Source organism: Monomorium pharaonis, chromosome 3 (assembly GCF_013373865.1).
Source record: "Monomorium pharaonis isolate MP-MQ-018 chromosome 3, ASM1337386v2, whole genome shotgun sequence".
Classification (NCBI taxonomy): Eukaryota; Metazoa; Arthropoda; class Insecta; order Hymenoptera; family Formicidae; genus Monomorium; species Monomorium pharaonis.
This window is the reverse complement of record NC_050469.1, coordinates 24,347,543-24,374,158: the sequence shown is the minus strand read 5'-3', so window position 1 is coordinate 24,374,158 and position 26,616 is coordinate 24,347,543. Positions and strand designations below refer to the sequence as shown.

The 26,616-nt window shown below is 38.8% G+C and overlaps 1 protein-coding gene across 4 annotated transcripts; it reads left to right on the top strand.

Annotated features, from left to right (window-relative positions):
- Window positions 1-355: 355 nt before the first annotated feature.
- Window positions 356-25,833, top strand: LOC105832279 (AN1-type zinc finger protein 6). Of its 4 annotated transcripts, none has more exons than XM_036284827.1 (4): window positions 356-948; window positions 21,094-21,581; window positions 22,225-22,396; window positions 22,470-25,833. In XM_036284827.1, exons 2-4 carry the CDS (start codon window positions 21,297-21,299, stop codon window positions 22,616-22,618), a joined length of 606 nt encoding a protein of 201 aa, XP_036140720.1. In that variant the 5' UTR covers window positions 356-948; window positions 21,094-21,296; the 3' UTR covers window positions 22,619-25,833. The 4 variants fall into 4 exon arrangements, with proteins under 4 accessions (XP_036140720.1, XP_036140723.1, XP_036140722.1 ...); XM_036284830.1 differs by lacking the exon at window positions 356-948 and adding an exon at window positions 20,042-20,460; XM_036284829.1 differs by lacking the exon at window positions 356-948 and adding an exon at window positions 20,732-20,970.
- Window positions 25,834-26,616: the final 783 nt, after the last annotated feature.

The window sequence follows — 26,616 nt, the reverse complement described above, 5'->3', positions numbered from 1 at the left end:
GTCCCGTTGAACGCGCTGATTAGTTGTTGGACAAAAGATCCTCCCTACCAGAGTTGGACAATTTTCCGAATAAAAAATAGTTTTATTTACGAATAAAAAGAAATTTTTTATTTGCATAACAATTTATTCGCCTATCTCGAGTAAAATTATATTCAAATAAATCTTACATTTTTATATCATGAATATTTTTTTTTATTTAAATTTCAATTATTTGAATAATGTCCAATTCTGCTCTCTAGCCACGGACCAATCGGCGCGTCGGCCATTTTTCGCACAACCGCGAGCTCGTCTACAAACTGTATGATCCGCGGTCATCTCTTCTCGGGCAGATTCGTGGTCATTCGCTCGCGTACGGCTCAGTACGGCTGCGCGCTCGGTGGATCTGGGGAGAGAGAGAGAGGAGGGAGAGCGAAAGAGATCTAACTTTACGTCAGTCACATCAGCAGTCAGCAGTCTTGTTCTCGCGCTCGCGGCCGCGGTGGTCTATTTCCTCGAATCGTAAGCGAGAGAGTTGGGTGTGAGGAGAGTTCTCCCGGGGAAAGACCGTCACCGTCATATCGTCGCGTCACCCCTCATCCCCAGTTTTGTCGTCGCTCGTCTAAATCCCGTCTCCCTTATCGCATATCTCCCTCTTTTTTAATTCCCCCTCGATTCTTTCGCTCTATCTGTCTCTCCCTCTCCGCGCCTCCTCTCTCTCTTTTTCTCTCTCTCTCTCTCTCTCTCTCTCTCTCTCTCTCTCTCTCTCTCGTATCGCGGGTATTGTGAAACAGTGTGAAACGCGAGGCGCGGGCAACAGCGGTTCCGCGAGGAGCGCAGCGGGATACATTTGCGAGTGCGAGTGGCCGAATGTCCCGCTGAGAATTATGTGGAATAGTGACGTAGAATTGGGATCGGTCGCGCGTCAAGTCAGCTGACATATTGCGCCCTGCTGCACCGCAACAGCCTTCGGTAAGTGTTGCAATCTCGTGTGCGCTCTCTACCCCGCGGCACGGCCACTACCTCGAACTAGCCACGGAACTATTTTCGGTTGGGATAGCCGTGAGAGACGGACGACTATTTCCCCTCCTCCTCCTCCTCCTCGCCCTCCTACTACTCCACCTTCACCTTCCCCTCGCGGATCACCATCATCTCTCCTCCACTCGCTCGCTCCTCCGTTTTTCCTGATGCTCGCGCGAGTTACGTGCGCGCATAATTACCTCCAGATCGGGGAGAGCCCGGGAGCAGCCGCAGCCGCAGCCGCAGCCGCAGCCGTCGTCGTCGTTGCCACGCCGCGCTATGCCGCGGAACGGACGCGCAGGCACCGTTGACGTGTTAAGTGGCTGCGCGCGATCTCCGCGAGCGGAGAGACGGACAAAGGAACGACGCAATTTGCGACGCTAAGTGCGTATTCAAGGATGGAAGCCATGTCCCTCTGTGTCTGCCACACTCCGTCCGTCCGTGCGGTGCGTGCGTGCGTCCGTCCATCGGTCCGTTCGACGGTCCCTCTGCGCTCGTTGCATGCGTGCGTGGCTGCGGCCTCTCTTTCTCTCTTAACCTCTTCTTCCTCCTCTCCTGCCCCCTCCCCGCCTCTCTTCTCCTTTAACCCTTCGCTCTCTTTTTACATGTAAATCTCCCTCTCTTTCTCTCGCTCGCTTACTCTCTCTCCTCCCTACTCTCCCCCCTCCCCTTTTCGTCGATGTCGCCTCTCTTTTTTTTTCGTTGTCGATCTCTGCACGACGGCAGCGCTCCGTCCTCCGCTCCGATCTGATTCGAATACGCGTGTACGAGACATCGCGAGTGCCATCCGCCTATTCTCCGAATAGACGCGTTCCGAAAGAGCGGCGATAAAGGTGGTCCGGAGGTACGCATTCTCGCGCGGTCGGACCGCGTGACACGGGGACCCCTAGCATCGCGTTCGATTTACATCGCGCGTAATTCTTATTTATCTCTCGATGCCACGCGAGAGACGCGCCAGCAACCAACTGCCTGGCGAGCGAGAGAGAGTTCCGCCCGTATCTCTGCCGCCAGTTACCGGCTCAGTATTTTCGATTGGACCCAGTGTCCAGACGCGGATGCATTTTTCTCTCCCTTTCTCTCTCTCTCTCTCTCTCTCTCTCTCTCTCTCTCTCTCTCTCTCTTTCGCCGAAAAAGAAGAGGTGAAAAAGGAAAACAGCGCCCGTCCGGTAACGGGTTCGTGACGTATGCCGTACGTTTACGCGCTTACGCCATTTCTCCTTGCCTCCGCCTCTCCTCTGCCGCCCCTTCTTCTCCTCCTTCTTCCTCGCTCTCTTTTTTTCTCGCCGACGCGCTTCCCTTCAGGTGCTTCCCTTTCAGGGCATTCCTTCCCTTCCCCTCCTCCGCGTTTTCATACTCTTGTTTACATCCTTCTTTCTGACGAGAGCCACGAGAATCGCGGCCGCTCCGGCCAAGAGCCCCCGGACGACGGGACGGGTCGCCCTCGGTGGTCGAACGGAACTCTCTCGCTCGCCGCGTGTTTCCCAGCGCAGCGCGCGCGTGTACATACGTGTACGTGCATGTGTGTGCAGCGCGCGCCTCTCCCGTCGGCCTTATCAAGAATAATTTCTCGTATCTACACCGCGCGGCACTTCCTCTCTCGTATACGCGCTTTACCTGGCTCGACCCGCTCGGCTTTGACGCCAGCCGTTTGCGCCCACGTCATTACACGCGCTCGCTAACTCGGGCTCTCTCTCTTTTTCTCTCTCTTTCTCTGCGTGTTTGCATATGGATGTGTAACATATACACACAATCTTTTGCATTAGCATTTATATTTATATACATTTACATCTATTTATAATTATTATTTTTTTCTTTCCTTCATAATTTTTTTTAATTTTAAAATTACATTTTTAATTATTTTTATATTTGATTTCTACACGTTGTCCGTAATGCTCTGGAAGCAATGTATGCAATGTTTCAGCGCGCGCTTGAGATGCTATCTTGGAACGTTTAATAAATAGAGGTATTTCTCTCTCTCTTCTCTCTCCCTCCCTCTTTCTCTCGCAATCTCTTTTTTCTTTTCTTTTTCTTCCTTTCTGAAATAAGAAATTCCCGAAAAGAATAATTCACGCGCGATAGTATGGTGAGCTTTTTACTCTACTTAGAACCAAGTGTTTAATTATTAATTGTCTGATATACATTCGTTGTAAATATAATTATGCATGGTTATATAAATGAAGCATTTTCGATCAAAGTGAATCTAATAACTTTTTTACGTGAATTTATGTACATTTTAAACTAAGCGTCGATTATTTATCGGTTTTGAAATGCAATCCTGAACAGAAGCTGGGCACACGTATCATGAAACTACGGAATGGAATCGGAATTATTCCGTTTTGTCTAGAAAACACAATAGAAATCTAGGAAATAATTGAATAATTTCGATTGAAATTCATTCCGAAAAATTCCACAATACGCAAGAATAATCACGAATTATATTGACACTCGATTTAATAATAATTATTATAATTATAATGCTGATAAAGATTTTAAGATACCGAAAAAATTTATTGCAAAAAGTCAATTTGTCAATTAGTTCGCATCTTGACCTCTCTACTTTATCCACGATCGTTTTTCCATAAAAAAATCAATATTATGCTTATTAATGTAATTGAAAAAAAATTGTTATTCTATTCCCGATGTGCCTAATATCGACATTGTCTTTAATTTTCGGTGTTAGATAATTCTGCAATAATTTGCGCTTTGCCATAAGGCTACAATTTTTATTGCTTTTCTTAAATTAGTTTTATATTATCTATATGAATATACAAGTAGTTTCAAAGAATATTCTTTACACGTAAATAAAACAAAAAGCATTTCAATTTCAAATAAAAAGCAGTCTGTAGGAGAGTTTATTCACCTTTACGATACAATAGCAACAAGTAATATTTTTTACATATGTACACCTGCGCGTATGTGTGTGTTTGCGTGTGTGTGTGTATGTGTAAATTCACGCAGATAATATTAGGCACCAAGATCCGCTTTGACCTTTATAAAAGTCTTTCTTATTTGCGTTTCAAATATTCTTTCTTAATAAGAATATCGAAGCCTCTTCCTTATTGCCGACCCTTATGTCAACTGGTAAAGTTTATTAATTTAGTTAAAAAATACACGATGTTTCGACCTTAGTTTCTTTTTAAATAACAATTTAAAAAAATACAATAGAAATTCAAGTTATCGTAGAAATATCATAAATCCAACAATTTCTACCAGAAATGTTTCTACCAAGGTTTCTACGATAACCACGCAAATTGTATTTTTTTAACTTACTTGAGAAGGATCTAAAACTAAGGACAAAATGTGTATTTTTTAACTAAACTAATAAACTTTGTCAGTTGAATTGATTATAAGATTTTATTATTTTTTTTCTGATTATCGTTTAACCTCATATTGTTTCTAGAAATTCAAATTATGTACGTTGTCTTCGATTAGCTAAGATATTTAGTGTTAGAAATTAGTGTTAGAAATTAAAATTGAAGATTAGGACGGAGATGGGTTTCCCGCGTAGTTTTCATTAAATCTGTTGTGAAACATGACATTTCCTAGGACATCACGCGATGTTGGAACGTCCTGCACGAGAGAGCTGCCTATTTTTGATATCTACACTCGATTAGAAGGCTCGCCGGACGAGTTTAATAGATAGCTCCTCTTTTTTTCGATGCGTTCCTAGTCTCTGCCTTTAGACGCATCCGCATCGTAGTTTACATCGCTGTTAACGTCAATCGCGGCGTAATTTTTTCGTTGTAACTTGCAAGTTTTTTTTTACGGTCACTGTAACGGATCGTCGCGAGTGATAATGAATTCCACTTCCTCTCCGCGCATTCTGTTGTAACTATAGATATAGATCGATATACTCTATAATCTGAAATCATTTATCTACTGCATTTTAAATGTGCGTTTTAATTGTTCGATTCCTATGTTAATTTCTCATATTTAAGTTTCTTCCCAAATAGGGCGAGCAGTTGACTCCAAAAAATTTTCCGTATAATGGCATGTTTATCTGATGTTAAAAATTATATTAAAATGAACAATACGTTGGTAGATATCATGTTTATTTAAATCAATATACAATGTTTAAAATAATAATAATTATCATTATTCTTGTACTATTCATTTATGAAACAGCTTGTCCCACTTAAAAATCGAATAATATGAAATAGAAAGCCTCGCTTATTTTATATTTTTGCATATTTGTGTACATCTACCACGGTATATTTTCTATCATGTATTTTTCTACAATTTGTAGATTTATCTTTACGTCAACTACATCGGCAATTAAATTTTTCATAAGCTTCAATTTCTTACAATTTTTGTTAAGATATGATTACATATTCTATTTATAAATACAGAGAAATTAATATCATTATTTATTCCCTTCTTTTTAGAGAGAAATCCTGCTTTACAATATAAATTGCATTTTTTAATTTTTAAAAGATCACCAATACTGATGACATATCACTTTATCTTTAGATATTTTTTAAACCAAAGCTGAAATAAATTTTTGAAAACATAAACCAAAAAGTGTCTTCTCTCAAAGATTGTACAGTAGTTTTTACAATACTGTCTTATACTGTTTTTATAATACTGTTTGTTATTTTGTTTCAGATAATAATTAATATTTTTGCAGCATTATTAAAAATTAATGTATGGTAAACCGAATAAATTAACATATACTTGTGTTAAAGGAAAAAAAAGAAGATGTAATTTACTATGTCGTAGAAAAATTGTTACACATTATTTGCACAAAATATTTACAAGTTAATATATATAAAGTTTCGTAAAAGTCTTTTATTTTAATGTAAAACATTTTTTGTCAGTTATACAAATATTTTATGCTGTTTGGCAAAACGTGTAGCGACTACATATAAAATTATAAAGGTTAGATTAGGGTAGATTTGTTTTTAAATTTTATATATAAAAAATCATAGATGTATGAACTATGGATTTTATTTTTTTAATTATCTAAGCAGAAATAGTATTTTTATCAATATTAATACAATACAATGTTTAGTTATCGAGAAAAAAGAGAGTGGCGCTTTAGGATGCCTATGTCAGTATTGGCGACCTTCCTTTAATATTGCGAGATAATTCGGTAATTTAAAAATGCAACATAGCCTGCATATAATGTATTCCATTATCATATTACGATTCGAACGTGACATTCGAACATTCGACATATTTTTTATTGCGCTTCTTGGTCTACGTGTACAATCAGCAGTGCGTGATGTTTAATCATCCTGTCTATATCTACGAGTAACAATTCACGTGCAGTTAGTGCGTTCTAAATTTACTATTTCGTTGTACTTTGTCTTGTTGCATTCTTTCCAAAAGGTTTGCTCGATTATTAATAAATACATCTTTAATATATCTCCTTTCTATTCTTCTTTTCTCATGTGCTCTCCTTCCCGCAAACTCTTAAATCTCATTTACGACAAAATAGAAGTATAGGAATGATTTCATACAAAATATAATGCGCTATTCTTATTTAATTATAAAGAATAATTAAGAATAAAGTAAAAATTTCTTTGATTTTTTAATTTCGTAATTTTAGAGATTACTGATAATTTTTATGTCATTAAAAATTATTTTAATATATAATCTATACATCTATACATTAGAACCCGAATACTTTTGATAACTTTAAATATTTAAAAAAATTTAAAGCTTTAAACTTTCAAAATTAACTTTAAACTCCAAAGCTTCGAACCTTTGAAATTCGAAGTTAACTTAAGTAACAGTCCAGTTCACATGTTTATATAGAATTAAAACTATTAATTTTATAATCCAATTTAACTGCTATTAATATTAATATTAATATTAATGTTAATGATAATATTAATGTCAGGTGAAATATATTGAGTCTACTCTTATAACAAAAGGAGATTTAGATATGTATTTTACAGATTTTGAAAAGATCGATATTAAGATTGAAATTAATGTCGTAAAAGTAATATGTAACATTCAAGTGTTAATGAATAGTCAAAAAGTTACAAAGCTTTTTCTTCTTTGTTTATTCAATTTTTGTTATATCTTTTTTATTCAATATATATTTTTTTATTTTTAAATTTTGTTTATATTTCTATAAAATAAATATATATATTTGTAATTAATTAATTAAAAATATATTTATTTAAAAAATGAAAGTAAAATAAAATACATTATTTAAAGAGATTAAAAAATAAAGTTACTTTCTTAATATATACTGTTTAATAAAAACTGAGAGCTTTCAAGAGAGAGTTAACACTTAAGTAATACGGCTAGATTGATTTTATAAAGCTTCAGTTATTCGCTGTGATTAAAAATCTTGTAACTTCAAGTCCGAACTTTAACTCTTGTAAATTCAATTCTTTGATTTATTGACACTTAAATATTACATATTACTTTTACGATAAATTCTACGTCTTAATATCAAACTTTGCAAAATTTGCGACATACCTTTCCTATCCCTTGAGATTTATCAAACGCTTTTTTACGATTCTTTTTTTTAATTCAAAATTAAAATTAAATAAATCATTATATTAAATAGAAGTGATGTTAGCAAAATCGACATAATGTGCAATTATGCGTTCTAATATTTCAATTGATCACTTTGATTAATACACATATGCTACAGTATATGCAGAGTATTACGGAACTATCATTGAACTGATGGCACCTGTCAAAATAAGCGAAAAGACCATTCGCCAATTTCAACAATGTTAGTTAATTTTAATCTTAACTAAACTGTCAGCTGCCTAAAATCGGAATTAAAAAAGAGATTTGAAAGAAGATTGGTGCAGTAAATTAAAGTAATTTAAACGAATTGATGAAAAGGCCATTAATAATGGCCATAAAAACCATAAAAACCAATTGACTCCGCAGTACAAAATATGCACGCTAAACAATTTATCGATGCGTATTAAGGACAACTGTCCTCATGACCTATTTCCACTACAAAGTGTGCTGTATTACGAAACACGCAGCGATATTCAAGAGTTATTACTTGGGTGCTTAGAAGTGGCTTCCTTTCAGGAAGGAGAGACCTGAAGTTTCACGTAGCTTCGATTAGCCTTTTGTGATCAAACACTAATTTATTTAATGTTCTTCTTAATCCACGCCGTCGAAATATCTACTTTCGGAAAGAAAAGACAAATCGAGCGAGAGAAAAATTTGCACTTTTGAAACGGGAATAAATCAGGTTCGAAAGAAACATTGTAAACATTCGTTCACGCTCTTCGTTCACCTCGTACGCCGTTCATTCAGAAAAGTGAAAAGCCGACGTTTCGCTCCTAAATTTCGGAACGGGGAATTCCGATCGCACCGAGATCAATCCGTCGTCTCTTTCTCACTTCTCGCGTGGGCAGAAGGTCACTCATAATTGCCTGCGATTTAATATTTTATTTTTATATATATATCTCTCTCTCTCGTTGGATTCTCATCAATTTTTACACGTAGCGGCGTCGCTCGTCGCACGCACACGCGGCACGCGCGTGCGCGTACAATGCATTCCGTCTGCACGCGCGACGACGGACCAAGGGACCTCGACTCTCTTTCTCCTTCACTCCCTTCCTTCCCTCGTCCTCTTCTCTCTCGCTCTCGCTCTCCCTCTTTCTCTCTCACTCTGGGACAATGTACTCTCCGCGCTCACGCACGCGCGCGCGTGTACGGGAAAGCTGCGGCGAGGTCGTCGTGAAGTTCGACGCCTAGCCGAGAGCAGGCGGGCAGGTAGAGACGCACGGGGATGACCATTCAAAAAGAGGGAAAAAAAACATTGCCGCACGCTTATTCACTTAAGTTATCGGCAATGGGGATGGCTTATCGACGGACTACGGCGAATACCGTTAAAAATTAACGATACCGAGCGGTACCAGGAACTTTATTAGCAACAGATTTTTTCTTGGTTATTTTTTAAATTAATTCTTACTGTACAAACATGGATATTTCGTATCTGATCGATTCCTTTCCATGAAAAATTCTCGAAATTTCAAAGGTAATTAAAATAATTCTATATTTTATTTTTTTGCAAACTGAAGTTTTAGAGTTTTTTTTCAACCATTTTAAATAAGCGAAAAGTGATCTCGAGATACTCGTGTAGAAATAAAATTTTATATATTGTATTTTAATCTCATAATTGAAGGATAATATAACAATTGATTTTTTAATCAAGATTTTAATTAAAGAGTAAATTGTATGATTAGAATTGAGTACTATTTATTTACAAAATGTTTACAACTGAGAAGACTGGAATGTTTAGGGAATTTTTTTTTGTTTTTGAAACTCATGAATTTTCATGGAATTTTATTGAAACTCAGGAAAATTTTTGAAATAGAACTTTTAAATCTAAATTCTTCCTTTAAAAATTGTTTTTGTATTATTCTTAAAACGTTTTATAATATAAAATATCAACAATTGTCTAGCAATAAATTCGGCATACATATTCATGTACTTTTGTGTGACTTGTGAGTTTTTATTTAAAAGATTAAACGATTGAATACAATATATCTAAATTGGCATTGTGTGTTAAATATTTCGTAAAAGTCTTTTAGTGATCTACATCATTGCGGACAAATCATAATATATCGTTTAATTTTTATATTTTTCTTTTTTCTCCTTTCAAAAGCAAGTGACTTGTCTTTGTGATCGCTTGATTAAGTGAACATTTAAAGATATAATAAAATAAATTAATTTTAAAGCTGCATTTATAAATTCTTTGATCTTATCTGTAATTTTAATAAAATTTTTGAAGAAATCGGGAAGATTATTTTTTTTACGAAATTTGAATAAACATTCTGATTTGTCTTTGATCATATCTTTATTATAATTTTATAATATATAATATTAATTTTTTTAATGCAAAAAATCTTCGCATTTTTGTCGTTGCTCTTGTTACAGTGTGTCAACAATAGCAAATATTTGACAGCAAATTATATATTGCAAAGATGACATAAAAAACTATCCTTTAATAAGAAGTTACCATTATTTATAGTGCTATTTTATGTTAGCAAAAAGAAATCTAAAAAAGAATATGTGTGTATGATTATAACGTACGAGTTTAAGAAAGGATTAAGAATGATGGATGTTGTGAAAAAGCATTTGTTATACATTTCAAAAATTTCTAATTCTTACTTTTTTTACAACATTAAACATTTTTCTTTCTTTCGAAATAAATCTAAAAAAATATACAAATATTCTTTTTTTAAAGATTTATTTTTGCTAATATAAAATAGCACTGTAATTCAAATGGCAGTAACTTTATTGCTACAGTTCTCGGTTCTACCTGTACAACATAATATATAATATATAATATATAATTTATTATAGTATCTATCAATGTAGACATAACAAAAGGTTTATTATCTTTTTAAAAAGAACCAATAATTTTGCACTTACCTTACAACAATATATAATAAAAATAAATTTACTATATAGTGTAATTTATTTATAATATTGCATTATATTTTATTTCACATCGATACGTGTTCAATTGTGGCTATTTCTCAATATTTTTTTTTTTAATTGGTGTTAATCTTTTTAAGCATTTGACATAGTCAACAATACATCGAGCCAGAGGTAATTCTTGTTACCGCTGCTTTCCGAGTAGATTTCCAAGTATGCTAAAGTAAACTGTTAGAAATTTTTTTTTTGCGCATATCGCCCGATAGCGCGCCGCGTCCTTGCTAGTCACGCATGCGAACGCGGTGCTATGGCGGTCCGCGTCCGAACCACGAAATGAATATGAATCATCTCCCGGCGTGAGTGCGCGAAAAATGCGGCGGCGCCGCGGATGCGCGCGCACACGTGCACGCGATATTCCGTACGGCCGCGCGTTTCCGCGTGATCTGACGAGAGTGAATCTCCATCAGTAGAGACAGAACCGAACGCTCACAGATGCCAACTAATTTGCATCGCGCATCGAGGCAATGCTCTGGCCGCGTGCTTCCCGTCTAAATGCTCGCGCATGTCGCGATCGTTGTCGTGTCATATTCTATCACGAAGTTGACGTATATATGCGTGGGTAGCCTCTATTCTCGAGATTAACCGTCCCAGCTGAATAATGTGTAGACAGCCACAAAAATATGTTCTCTCGAAATCTCGTAAAATGAAAATTGAGCGATTGTTCAACTGATTCGCCATTTTGTAAGGATCTTAGTGGAATGATCGATTTATTTTCAAGACAATGCTTTGTACCATAAGTCTTTTTGTCTTTTAAATGTTGTATTATCTGAAGTTTTAAACTAAAGAGTCGTTCTGTGATGACAAACCGCATATAACAAAAGTTTTACTTTACTTTTGTACATATTACAAAAGTACGTAGCTATCATGTAATAACAAATGATATTATCTTGAAATTACAAGTCAATCGTTCTACTCACAAGACTCTTAGAGTTAAAATTCACTTTTATAAGACTAAATACACACACACACACACAATAAATATATCTAACTCCAAATATTGTACAAGCTCAATTTTTATTCTTTTAGAGTGACGTTTCTCTACGAGAGAATTTGGATTTCAATCAATTGGTTTTGATATGACCCAGTTTTGCCGATTTTCACAGGATGAAGGATTTTTCCGTTTACGTATCATATTAAACACGTTTGGAATCTTTTTCGTCGAGCGAATTAGGCTCGATGAAAATGCGTCTCAAACGCTTTTTCCGCCTTTCGTTTCGGTGCGCTAACTGTCTATCGATACGCGTTGACGCGTTGCGACAAGCAAAAAAAAAAAGGCTACAAGCAGAGAAAGCAGATCTGAGTAAAATGTCGATGCTTTTTCCGAGATCTGTATCCGTGATCTCGTCGTGCTCGAATTGCATCGTACGGTTGTTACACAGGGAGCGCGTCGTCGCCTTGATCGGCGAATCTTACTAGCCGTGAGATGGGTTTCGCGAGAGAAATTAGTTCGGAAAACACACTCCGTGCGTTAACGCTTTCTAAGGTAAATTTATCGGCCCGCCCGCGTTTTCCTGAACGATACGCGCTCCCGATCTCGAATGAGAGAAGGTAACGCCACCGGGCTTCTGCCGGGGCGACATAAATAGCAGGTGCTCGGCGCGCACACCGCCGGCCGCGCCGTCGATCCGTTGTGTAATTGCACAAGATTTGAAGACCAGTCGATCCTGTTTTCTTCGCCGTCTATTATTGAATGGGCGCAACGGTGGCGAAGTTAAAATTGAGATATCGCGACGATATTAGCGTTATAAACACGAATTCGAGCGACAGTTTTAGTTTCGTGCTTTTTTGGTTACCTGCTCTCGTTTTAAATTTAGTTTTGCACACACGGGGCAAGAAAAATATATCAATTTTCGGAGCTTCGCGAATTTAAAGGCTTTTATAAAACAACAGAACGAACAAATATAAAAAGCTCGTTAATGCTAAGCAAAAATGATGGAGGGAGGAGGAGGTCGATTTAACAATTCTGTAAGAATAGTAAAATTTGAAAAGTTATTTTCTTCCTGTTTTTAGGACGCTTCTTGTCACGCACTAATCTCATCTACGTTCACGAGATATTTGTGACATTCCTTCTGAATATAGGTTTCATCTTTTTTCTTCTTTCAAATGAAAAAAAAATGCAAATTTTATTTACGACGATTGGATTGACGGAAGGAGACTTATATAACTTGAATTAATCTACATTTCACTGATGCGGACGCGCAAAAATGAATCTATGTCTCGTTGTGCAAAAGTAAAATCTTATTCTCGTCAAACTGTCATTTTGAAATACGCATTTAGGTACTTTAGTTTTGCTAAATTTCGCGCTCGATTTCCATTGTCCGTCGGAAAGAAAGCCGGAGCCGTCTCCAAAATTGCGAGTGACTCGCGCGATCGAGCTCATCCGAAATCCCGAGATATTCCTGCATGATAAAAGCGGCGGCGCTTGAACCGGTGCGAGTCCGACTAAACGACTTTGCGAAGGTCGAACAATCGTGCAACGTTAGCGGCCATTGTGGGAAAAGGTCGTTTACACCTTCGAGTAAACAAAGCTCTCCAGATCTCCGGCACGGCGAGTGTCTTCCGCGAGTCTGACGCATAGCTGCACTATATATATATATATATATATATATATATATATATATATATATATATATATAGTTTTTTTTTTGGTACGCAGAATATATATGAAGTATCGTTGATCGATATCGAGGAGAGCTTTTCTTTGTTGGATACATATGCGCACAATTATCTTCGAACGCGTGCCTTTTAAATCGAGTCATCCGGGCTTATCGCGAGGTTCACGCGTTTCGGCGAATTCAAAGCTGTTCTCTTTCTCCCCGACAGAAATTTAAATGGACGCTTTTCTTCGCCGCGTCTTAATTTCCTTCAACTTGTTGTTGTCCACCCTCGTCCTCGCATCCGCACGAAGGATTTCGCCTCGTTCGTTACACGCGGATTCGATCGATACGAGGAGCTCTCGCTCTTCAGCTGCTTGACGTCATTGTCTTTTTATTTCAATTTATTAAAATCGACGTTAAGGTCGCGCACGCGTTGCACCTTTGATAAACAGCGGGGAGTAGGGTGGTAAGCTTGTGGAAAAAAATAACGCGATCAAATTTCGAAAGATAATAAGCTACGTTCGAGGGGGCGGAGAGGGGGGGGAGGTAAAATAAGACGCTCTAGGCATGACCGGCATGAATGAAGAAGCGTGACGATCGAGTCATCGCATCATGTGAACTTTACCGTGACTCTCACTTCATATGTGCGATTCCCCCTCCTTCTCTCTCTGTCTCTCCCTCTCTCTTATTTTTCTGTGGATATTTTTTTAGCTAGCGCATGTTGTTTACGATTTGTAGCGAAAACATGATAATAATGTGGCATGACAATAAGAAAATCTCTTTGCCGTGTTACTCGAATGATGAGGATAACTCTCTTTGATCCTTCGAGCTCTTAATAAATCTATAAAAATATTTTTCGCTACACCACGTATCACACGCGAGGCAACATTTAGGTCGTAGATTCGTGTTTCGGGAGTCTCGCGGGTTGAGATTCGTGAATAAAAAAACCGTCCAGATAAGTAATCGGGGAAATCACGAGTGCGTCATAGTCGTCCACGTCGCATGAGTCAAATGCGCGGGCATAGTAAAGAAACGCTCGAGATTGGCGATTCATTTCACAATGCCAGCCGAACATGGATAACTACGCGGTTATATCGTGTCTTTCTTGAAATTTACCTAGTCTCGGAACGAAAACGAAGAAAGTTGCGTGCTTTATCTTTTTAGAATTTTATACTATTCATTATTCATTGTTGTGTAAAGAAAAAATAACAAGAATAATAATAATGATAATGATAAGATGAAGATGTATTGAGTATAAGTGTATTTGTTTGGGACATTTGCGTGTAAATTTAATCGATAACGCTAGACTACATGTGATTTTGTTTTTCAGAATTTGTAACCTAATTCAGCTTCAATGAAAGATACGAGATATGAGATAAACTTGTTGATAATGGCGTCAGATTCACCTTATTATTGTTGCGTTTTTAATTTTATCGCTGAGTAAACAGAGTAAAAAGAGCAAACAATATTATAAACGCTTAAGATCTGTATGAAATTACGCACTGGAGATTACGAATTAGAGATTAGAATTCAATCAATTGGAATCAAACGGATTAAATTTATCAAATTCTACTAATCTAATTCAAATCTTTGGTTCTTCAATCTTTAACTTTGCAATCTTTAATCTTTAATACATGGTGATATGAGTTAATAAAGTTGTACGCATATTAAATTTTCGCATATCATGATTATTGCTTCGGAAAACATTGTTATAATATGAATAACTATGCGTTATTGTTATTAGTAAAAATTGATGTATCATAAGATTGCGAAAAATCTTTTTTAATTATTTTTGAGACGTTATCAGTTTTTCGAATCGTAACGCGCGAATATTTAGACAAAACGCACGCAACCCGAATACACCTCGATAATGTTGCAATATTTACGATCCTCTCTATGTACGGTACAGTTTGAGGAAGTAGCGGGAAAGAAGAGAAAAGATTTGTCTTTCTATGCCACTCACTTTTGTTCGCCTCGGCCTTGCTGCGGCATTACCTCCTTCCTCATTATGACGGAGGAGTCCGCCAGCTCGGTACTTATAACCGATGACGGTGTAGCTGTGACGTGGGCTAAGAACAACGTTGAAGCTATTGTCTCGTAAATCTCAAGAATTATTCGCGTGGGGAGGATGATTATACACAGGCTCCCCTAGCTCCGTCGGGGAAAATTAACGTAGGGATAAAACGTAACGAGTCGCGAAGAACAAAGAAAAGCAAAAACGTCAGTATAAACAAAGGAAAGGGATTAATAAATCGAACAGCCGCGCGATTTATTAATTAAATGTCATTCCATTTAACTCTCTCCCCCTTTTTTTCCATTGGCGTGGTGTCGTCCTACCTATCTGACGTCATGTCGACGTGGTATTGCAGCTGTCAAAATTTCACGTGTCGCATCTGTGCCTACGGTCGGCGTGTTGTCGGCCGAGTTCGGCGAAGAGCGCGCAAAAGTGGGGTTAAAGTCCGATTAAGTTGGCTCGCGGATCGAGAGTGGGAGGAGGGAGAAATTACTTTTCGACGGATTGTGCAAAACGGTCGGCGTTCAACATCATATCTACTCACGAACATCGTGCGATTTTCACGATAATTTCCGGTAAACGGGGCAAACATCTGCTGTATAATATTTACAATTTATCTTTCGCGTAACGTTTCAGGCGTTTCTTTTTCTTTCGCGCGCGTCACGGTTATAAATTCTCGCTACAGAACGTTAATAATTTTTCCTTCGAGATATTGTTTGAGTTTCCAGTCGATGAAAGTGAAAGAAGGATGCGTGTGCAAGCGCGCGTAAAAGAGACCGAGACAAAAAGACAGACAAAGCGTTAATTTTCATTTTAGAGCAAAAATCTCTAAGAAACGTTAAAAAAACTCCCAAAAATATGAAAACTAAGAAAAGCAATAAATTATGCTAAAGATAACAATCTAAGTAAATAATACAAAAAAACATGTAATAAAAATAGAGAAAGAAAAAACTGACATAAATATAAGAAAATAATATATAAAAAAGGGGAAAAAAAGAAAAAAAAGAAGAAATATAACAAAGAAAAATAAAAAATTGATAATCGAATACGAAAATGCTTGCGCGGAAGAAAAGAAAATGCGGGAGGGAGTAAGAGATCGCGCTGAGCTTTGTCAAACGCTAAAACATTATCGCGAGAAGCAAGTCATTCGGGAAGCACGTATTCCGGAACGATCGAGTTTGCTCAGCGATGTTTGGCGTAGAAGATATCGTTTCCGTGGCGGCGCCACACGCATGAATTACACGCGAGAAGCGAGCGAGCGAGCGAGCGCTGCGAGGGCACACGACGACGATAGGCGAGACTGGAATTAAACATCGGGTAATCGCCGCATTAAAACTCGTCGTTGTCGTGCCACCTGTCCCGTGGCAGCAACCCTTCCCCTGTCGCGCAGCAGCGTAGGAGTGCACATTGGAAACACCTTACGGGAAGATGTTTGATCGGCGGGTCTCGCGGTACTAGAAAGCCCCGCGCCGGGGCGCCACGGTCGCAGCTGTCCTCTACCGCCCCTCTTCTTTGCCTCTCTCCGCCCCCGCCAATTTCTTATCCACTCGTTTTCCTCGCATTATCACCTCACTTCAGTGCCGTCTGCTGACTACCACGTTGTGACGCTTCTGCACGCAGCTGCTCCGTTCCCGTAGTCCCCCCCTCTTTTTTTTTTTACGAACGATTTCATTTTGTGTGATAATTTTTATGTCGTGAGACTGAAAGGCGAGAGAATTGCTCGGGGGATAAATAATTTCTTTCTTTGCTAAAGACTGGACGACCGGGGGGAGGTTGCGTGAGCTTACTGCGATGTGTTTTTAAGTTTAATACTTGTGAAAATTAAATTTTCACACATATAGAAGAAAGATTAAGAATGATAGTTTCCTACGTACACGTGCATATTTTGGTTTTTTTATTTTATTTTATTAACATGGATGTTCTAATTGCGCGTTACAGTCAGCTTACGTTAAGAAATATATGATGAACTTTGACAATTCTTGGTTGAAGCATTTTATTGATGAGAAAGTACGGTCATAAGTCAAGCCTTTGTACGTTTTGATTAAGTGAACACGCGATTACGCATGATCACGATAGCTAAATTTTATGCAAATGCGGCTCTCTTGCGGCTTATCAGAATCCAATAAAAAATTTTCCGTTTGGTATCTGATGCAATTAATGCTGATATTACACGGAAGAAAATATTTACGCTTTTCGCATTTTTCAATTGTGAGATGATGTTGCATTAGATAGGTTTGAGATGCAAAAGATCATTGTTCCGAGATAAATAGTTCCTTAAAACACACACACACACATGCGCGTGTATATTCATCTCGAGAGATGCAGTTTTCATCCTTAAATGAAAATTTACGTCTTAAAACTTCGTGTGCAATAATTTTCGATTGAGGAAACAAAACTTTCGCTTTCACGAGGATCTGTATATATATATTTATAGCCGCATAAATATTCATTTGTCGTTTGCGAAACGTATAGATATCAAGAATTTGTATGCTTGAAATTTCACGAGAAATTTACTTTCAGCGCCGAAGTTCTCCCTTTTCCCTTTCAATGTTTTATCTTCCCATCGTTTTTCAAAGATATACTAGGCGTGGCGAATTATGCATTTCAATTCAGCGTACTTATAATTCACCCAGTTATTCGATATCGATAGAAACTCGTCAGACATTCGAACGTACGGCTTTCAACTACTATTTCGGTACGGCTCTATATGCGCGTTCTAATAACTTTTTCTCGATCGAGACGGTTGACCCAATTCTTAACCTCTCCTCTGCGACCCTTTATAACCGGTAGGGAAGATATACCATTTGATTCGAATATAGACACCGTTTATTCGAGGATGGCATTAAGCAGTTTTAATTGAATCAAATCTTGAAAAGTAGGCTGCCCTTTTCGCTCTTTCTTCGCATGTTTGTTAACAATTCCATTCACCATCACGTTTATTATAAGAAGACAGCCAAGAGATTTTAATACTTTTTATTCAATATTATATAATAATCTATTCTTGTATTTATTTTATTGATATATATTTCAAAAACTAAAATGTACAGAAAAATTTTATAATTAAAATATTGTATATCGATATACGATTTAAAAAAGATGGCTACTACATTAGTCACCAATTAAATCAGTTTTAGAATTAAGGTCGACATTTCTGGAGTATCCTAAATAAAAGTAATTCAATACGTAGAAAAATTTATAGATAGGTGAGGGATATTGTAGCGCTATTGTATTTGAGTTTTGCGAGACTAATTTGTAGAAAGAGTATTGTGCTTCCGCTCGTTGAGCGATCTATAAACTCACTGTCAACTTTTCATTAACTCCACTTTAAAGGTAAATATTAAGATTTAAATATAGCTCTCCGGTGCCTAATTACATACGCTTAATTTGATTATAATGAGGGAATTTGTGCCACATTCGAACATCTTATTTCATTCTCAATTAGAGAATAAAGCTAATAATAAAAGATCGATCGATGACCCAGCTAGCAATTTAAATGTCTTATTTAATCTCGTCTGAAGACAACTTGGGAAAAGGAACTCGCAGGGAAACTATTTATCCGCATACGGATTTACGTAAACGCAAACTAGATTTCCGATATATTTTGAAAATTGCATTTCATTGACTTCCCGGAGCGACCTCGCTGACATTTTTAGACCGCATAAAAAGCAGGCAAAAATGTATCCACGCTGCGAAAGAGAGCACTGCGAAAATTCATCCCCCGATTCAGCCGCGCGCGGTAACCGCGAGTTAGAGTGTCAAAAAGTGGACTTGTCCCGCTTCGCGGTTCGCGGCATCAATTGGATTCAATTGGAGCCAATCGCTCCGAAACCGCCGCGCTCGCGCGCGGGTACACACGCGCCGGGGAGGGGGGAAGGAGGGGAGGAGGGGGGAGGGAATCGTGGGAAGTGGCCCGCGATCAAATTTTCGTCGAGAAGAAATTCTCGCGATCTGGAAGAAAGCGCCCGTCGTCGAAACGCTCCCCCGGGGGGCACCCCGTGTATGTACCAGTCGAGCGTTCTTGGCGGCGACGGCGGCGATGGTGAGCGGTTGAGTCGAGGTTCCGCGTCCACGCTCGGCGCTGTTGCGCCGCCGCCGCCGTCCTCGTCGTCGTCGTCGTCATCGTCGTCGTCGTCGTCGTCGTCGTCGCCGCCGCCGCCGCTGCGGCAGCCACCACCGCCGCCGCCACCGCCACCGCCGCCACCACCACTACCATCGCCGCCGTGCCTCTCGTATCGCGTCGCCTCGCGCGCGCGGTGTGTGTCCCGTCGCCGTCGCTTACGCGTCCGCCCAAAAGCCAGCCAGCCAGCCAGCACTCTAGCACGCCTGGTCGCCATGATGAAAACATTCGGCCGTCGTTATCGCTGCTTCTCCTCCGTCCTTGCGGGACGCTAGCCGCGCGTGGTGATACATACGTACATACGATATCGAGCGTCGAGCGGTGCCGGGAAGTCCGCACGACCCGCACGCGCGAGCAGCAGCAGCAGCACGGCCAGCACGCGTCACACAGTGCGGAGACCATCGTCGCCGTCGCCGCTGCCGCCGCCGCCGTCGTCGTCGTTGTCGTGGGTCCCGTCCACCGCCACGCACGGAAACGCGAGAAAGGACCGACGAGAAGGCCGCTGCAACGCTTCGCCGTGATTTCGCGTGCCGCGCGAAGTGCGCCGCGAGAGGATTACAAAACGAGGGGCGAGCGAGCGAAAGAGAGAGAGAGACAGAGACGGAGAAAAAGGACGGATAGAGTGAGCCACCGTGACGCCGCGGAAGAGAAGGAGACGAGGCGATCCTCTCCTCTCTCGACAGTCCTATTGTGTGTGTGCGCGCGCGGGGTGTTCGCGGGTGTCGCGATAAGGATACGGCCGCCGCTGCCTCCGCCACTTAAATGCCTCGCACAAATTCCTACTCCATGTTGTGCATCGGTTGCGACACGGCTACGTGCTGGAAAGTGAGTTACAATCCGTATCGCCGTGCGCACGAAGGCGGCGATCGTCGCCTTCCCCGTCGCGACCGTCTCCTCCTCCTGCTCCTTCTCCTCCTACTCCTCCTCCTCCTCCTCCTCCTATGCTCTGCTCCTGCTCCTTGGCCCCTGTGGAACGAAAAGGGAGAAAGAAAGGAAGAAAAAGATATCGGATCGCCACGATGACGTAGTGAAAATTCCTAGGAATTGTGTGTGCTTCTCTTCCCCTCTTCCTCTCGCTCGCTCCCACCTGAAGGCCCTCGCCTTCTCGCGCTCTCTCGCGTTCGGATGAAGCCTCGCGCTGACACACCATCCGTCTCCTCCTCTTCCTTTTCACTGTGCCGTGTCCTTTTGTTGGAAATTTCGGGCTTATTGTCGAAGTGTGCGTGTCCGCCGCGGTGTCCAAGGGCATGCACCGTCGAGGGGGATATTTTTGTGTTCTGACCTTGCACGGCGCGCAGGAAGTAGGATAAATTCTTGTCAAGTTCCCCCCCGTAGTTTTCCTTTCTCGCCAGGCAATCGTTACGTGATATCGTGACGTTTTCGAAAAATTTATCTGCCTTTCTTTTCCCCCGTGAACGCTTATCGCGAGCGTAACCAAGAAACGCGACTCAAACGTTGCCTTGTTTGCAGCTTTCGTAGTGATGAGTGGTTTCTGGTGGGATAATTATGTCGTCCGCGGTTTTCTTTTCTTCATCGCGAACAAGATCGAGATAACGTGAGCTGCCTCGTGAATCGATCGACATAGTGCCATAAGCTTTAGATTTGTAAATTGCGACGCTCTTTGTGATCTCTTGCCTCGATTGTGATTTTGGCTTTGTCATCCTCGTTTACTACGTATCTCTCGACTTGCAACTTGTACCTTACATCCTCTCAAAGACCTTAGAAACGTTCACGTATTGTGTAAAAGAATTATTTTACGTATTTAAATAAAAGACATGAGAATTAAATTTATGATACCATAGTGCTCTCATGTACGTTCCATTTGAGCTTTTATGTAACAACTTTGTGGTTAAAAATTCTGTAGTGTAAGACAGTAATTATTTTATCTTTGTCCTTTGCATATTTAATATAATTGCACAATTTACCTGTGACAGGTGAGTACATGGTGACACACGGTTGCAGAGGAGCAATTGGGAAGAGAGTCGCAGCGAAGGACTACTACACCTAGTTATCCTGCGCCAAGCTGACTGCAAGCTTTCCACTGTTTCTCAAGGCAGTAAGCGCAGCTGGGAGTACATAAGCAAGGAGTTATTCCTTGGATTACGAACGAAAAGTGATATTGACAAAGACAACAGTTATGGAACGGGAGTCCAATCCTATGCAAGCTCTGTGTCGCAGTGGCTGTGGATTCTATGGCTCGCCAGCTACTGATGGCCTTTGTTCCCTCTGCTATAAGGAAAATCTAAAGAAGAAGCAACAACCACCAGTGTCAGCTGCTACCGTACCAACCTCACAGACTGTCTCCAGCAACGCTGGTACGTTGCAGGGCAGTTTTAGTAGCCCAGCAGCTACAGGAACGACGGCCCAACCTACCATTCCTACTATACCTCAGTCAACGTCGGATCTGCCCAGTCCCAAAGAAGTGAGTGTAACCATCGTGTCTCTTCCGATGCTTATTCCGCACGAACGTAACGCCTCTGTTCTTTCGATTGATTTGCAGAAAGTAGCGCTTAGGCAGAACCTGAACCCGCAAGGTCGTATACATCTCAAATTGTTTTTAGTCTATAAACCATATAATTTGAAAGTAGCAAAAGAAAAAAATATTAAAAATTGTTTGAATAAGTTATCCGAGATGTTTAAGTGTCACGTTTATTCACTGCTTCTCTCGCATTGCTTTGATAAAAATTTCTTCCTTCGTAGAAGTTCGCGGACCATAGATAAAAAATTACATTTTACAAAAATAAATTACCTGTATTAAAAAGTGCTGTAACACAATACTAATTATATCAAAACATTTATTTCTAGCATTAATGATGATAAAAATCATCAAAACATCCTACACGTGTTTTCTGTGTTGTTTATAATTTTTTATGAATATGATATAGACAAATTTACATGTCTGTATATGATAATTTATTTTTATAATGCAAATCTTTCTATTGAATTTGAAATAGAATGTATGTAATTTTAAGAGATATAAAAGATAAAAAGGCAACTTGCAACATAAGTATAATAATAATTATTTTCATTGTTCTTATAGTATGTATTATGCTTTTGTCAATCAGGTAACCAGGGAAGATCAGGAAAGTGAAGTAGGTGTAAGCAGTGCAGTAGCTGAAGGTTCATCGGCGAGTAGTGGCGATGTAGACGACTCCTTTGAAGGCAAAGAGACTGATAAAGAATCTAAGAAGAAGAAAAATCGTTGTGCTGTATGTCGCAAAAAAGTTGGTTTGACCGGTAAGTAAGCTAATATAAATGCAATTGGTAATTAGCGTTGAGTGTTGTTTTGACGATAATGAATCTTTTTCAGGATTTGAGTGCCGTTGTGGAGGACTATTCTGCGCCGTGCATCGATATAGTGACAAGCATGATTGCAAATTCGATTACAAAGAAATGGGCGCTCAAGAAATTCGGCGCAACAATCCAGTTGTTGTTGGTGAAAAAGTGCAAAAAATTTGAACTATTTAGTGTGTAGTCGTTGGGAAAATGGTTATTATAACTATATAAACAAACAGAATATAAAAAAACACGCAGAAAACGAGATAAATTATCTGGCAGCTGATTCGCACGTCGAGGGGTGAAACGAGCGAGCGTGTAAGATCATGAGCGAGCGAACGACCGAGCGAGAGAATGAATGTGAGTGAGCGCGCGACAGTAAAATTGTTTTGTAGCTGAATGTTAAGGAAAGGGAGAAAAAATGAAGCGACAAATATCAGACGGAACAAATAAACGAAAGATTGCAAATTAGAATGTATGCGCATGAATGAATGATTCGTAATTGGATGCCAGTGCCATGTAAGTTTCAGATTGTCATCTAGTGAGAGGATTTTAATTGAGAATATACCTGGTTACTAACTGCTGCCAGTTTACTACTATTATTACCTATTATTATCTTCATGATTATTACGGTTTATGATTACTCTATATTATGTTTATTAATTTACTTAAATGAAAAATTCTTTGCGAATATGGAGCTCGTTTTACGTAAAGGCAGAACTCTTGGTGCGGTCAGTCGGTCCAGGACGTCTTAGGAGATTTGGTTTGTTTGGAGAAATTTTATATACATTACTGTTTCGTTTATATATCAAAAGAGTAAAAAATAGGGAATGTTGCTTAGGTAATGGCTGACGTTGATGGGTGATCACAATCTTAGGTTAATAATTAGTCTAATAATTATTAAGTATATTAGTCTATTGATTCATAAATAATGCAATGAAATATAAGTAGTATTGTGTGTTTATGTCCAATTTCACGTGAATATAACCAGCAATTATTACTCATTAAATATGTTTCAACCTATATTGCAAATAATTATTTACACTACGGCCGCCAATCTAAAATTTTTGTAAATTTAACCCCTCTTTATCGTAATTTTCGATTTCTCTTAGAACACAAATAAATTGTTAATGATTGAAGTCGATTAGTTTATTCGTTTTATTTTTTTTTTGCTTGTTTTTTGCGAGTTTCGTAGGGTAGCTGCGCGAGGTATTCCGGTGCTGCACAGCAGCGCACATAATGTAAGAGTAAATGATTAATAAAATGTCTAGAGAGGCCGGGCATTATGTGAACGACGAAAGAAGAGAACTATTAAAGTTTGTAAAGTGTGAACGTATACTAAAAAAAACCGTGCGCGAGGGATATTACACTGATAAATTTTATAATCCACGTACATACTTCTATTTTTCTTCTCCGCGCTTAAAACTCGTGCCGAAACTTTATTTTCTCTGTTCTTCGCCCGTAAAAGAAACACTCGTACATGTTTGTAAAGCTATAGCATAACGCGTGAAAAGATGCTATAGCTGTCCAGCTTTGTTGTATCCCTGTAAAGCAAGATGAGTGAAGATGAAACTGCGCAAATTGCGCTTCACGCATAGGTCAATTTTTCGAGAGTTTCACGAGAGTGTATTTGGACCTTCGAGAAAAAGAATATTTTAAAGAACATACATACTGCGACTTCCCGATTTCGCGTAAAACGAAAGTAACAATGTCTTTTTTTTCCTTTGTGTTAATCTAGGACAAAGCGCTTAATCTAAATTGTGCTGCCGTGCTTTTATTTCTTATTTTGTTATTAGTGGACTTGTATAAAGACAAATATTATATCCGCCTAAAACAATTTATTTCTGCGTCGCCTCGAAAGAAATGTACATCAAATATCTTATTATTTTCGATAAATATATGAAGCGTTCTGTTAAATATGTAATAGTAAGATCTATCAAGGTTCTTATGTGTTCTTCTTCTTTCTCTTTAGGTTCGAGCAAGAATGCTGCATTAATTATCCCGTATTAAGTTACCAAATATATACTTCACGTGTCGCGCCGCCGAAAGTACTCCAGCCGCGAACGACTCTCCCTTCGAAACACGTTGGCGTTGTCGCAGCTGACAATGAGTTCCCAGAGAAAAATTTTACGACTTAACGATACCTATAGAAATTAAGGCAATCGAGAAAAAAAAAAGATCTTTTCGGTACAATCGTCGATAATTCGGGCACGATTTCTCCGCGATCTTTACGGGACGACTTATATATATGCGCCGACTTCACATAGGACAATATATACATATATATATACATATATATATACTTTATCTTGTATCAAGATATTGTTGTCGAATCTGTTCTTTTTTCTTTTTGGCGCACCTTTTTAAGAACGCTGATGAGAGAAATCAGAATCGTGTATAGAAGAAAACGCACACCACGTACGCGGACACGCATTTACATTTACATTTAAACACACACACATACACATACACACAAATGGACACCGATTATCAGTAATATCGACGGAATGGTTGCCTTCAGGCCTTCATCCTATTTTAGGCATAGCATATTTTTCTAACGTGTATCGCAATATCGGAATAATCTTGCCTAGCGAGAGCGATCGAATGACAGAGAGAAAGAGAAAAAGAGGGTGAGAGTGATCGAGGGAATGTGTATGTGGACAGAGAGAAAGAGAAATGCCTGGGAGAGTGAGGGCAGAGGAATGCATGCGGGAACATAAATGATTTATAGGAGACGCGAAAGAAAGAGAGATTGCGAGAGAAAAAAGAGAGAGAAACAAAAAGATTATCAGCGACGATCGTACTCGGCTGACTATATAAGGACGTAACACGATGCTTGTAATTATTACGATTGATATTAGTACGTTTAAGCTATTAAAAAAGTAACATCAACTTTAATATATTATATGATTACAATTACCATCCTTTAAAATGCTTTAGATATTTAGGTTTCACGTACGTAAAGGAAGTTAGTGTGCTCCGACCTACACTTTTCCTAGCTCTCTTTTTCCTCCCTTTACGTCCCTCTCTTCTTCCTCCTCCTTTTCTCCCTCCTCTCGTCTTCTTCCTTCCGAGGACCTTATGGACTCTTTTGACAGTTCTCGAAACGTTTATAATTATAGCGGACTATATTTATGTATATTTAAAAACAAAATATATATAAATGCATCGCCCCTAAACGAAAGCCGGAAATCGTTTTTTGTGTGTTCTCAACTACTTTATATAGAGTTCTTTAACTAGCACCTCGAATCGAATTATATATTGTAGCTGTACTGTACAAAGGAAAAAAAAAGAGTGGAGAGATGGAAGAGAACTCTCCCGAACGTGTTTGAACGAGGTGCGACCTTATTTTCTCTGTAATATGAAAATTTTTGCTGCAATAAACGGTTTATCTTTTATCACGCTGGGTATGATGACATCTCGACCGAAGTTTGTGTGCTTCTATGTGTACAACGGAGTATCTTTAAAAATTTAACAGTAAACGCGTAAGAGCCGCGTTGAATATGTTCTTATACGCGATATATTGCGATATATTTTCCGTCCGTACAATCCTGACTTTAGTAATTTTATACGACACACGATTTAAAAGTTTTCATTATATTTGTTTACTGAAAAATAAAACTTAACACAATTAAGATAATTTATAAAAAAGGATAAAAATATTTTTAGAATAGATTTTTTATTTATAAGCAATCAAAAATAGAAGAAAACGGCAGAAGAAGAAAAACGCGTTTCAATAAAAATTCTGCGGGAAATTGGATGCTCGAGGAAAACAAATTCTAATTTCTTTTTTATTATAACTCGCTCCAAATGTGAAATCGTGTAAAACCGAGACTTTCGTAAATGCCTCTGTTCGACTCTACTTATGAGTATTTTTTATTGTGTGAAAATTGGTGAACTCGCGGTGAACGAAGAGAATTAAAAGTAAAATGGATAATAAGGCATTATGTGGTAATGATCGTATATATGGTAATTTAAGTGAGAAAATAGCGGAACGATGAATTGATGCGGTGAACCCAAATACGTTTCTCTCTTTGGAATATTGGAAAGAACTTAAATTTGCAAGAAGCGTTCTTTATCAAAAACCGAGAGAGAATTTACGTAACAAAATATACATAACATAAATGCATATATATAGCAACATATCTACACAATCCAGTACAGCCATCTGCAAGGTTTGC

Excerpts from the sequence above, each read along its gene's own strand:
- LOC105832279 (XM_036284827.1), top strand. The coding sequence starts at position 21,297 with ATGGAACGGGAGTCCAATCCTATGCAAGCTCTGTGTCGCAGTGGCTGT. Across the intron at positions 21,582-22,224 it reads ATCTGCCCAGTCCCAAAGAA|GTAACCAGGGAAGATCAGGA; the intron begins GTGAGTGTAACC and ends TTTGTCAATCAG. Across the intron at positions 22,397-22,469 it reads CAAAAAAGTTGGTTTGACCG|GATTTGAGTGCCGTTGTGGA; the intron begins GTAAGTAAGCTA and ends AATCTTTTTCAG.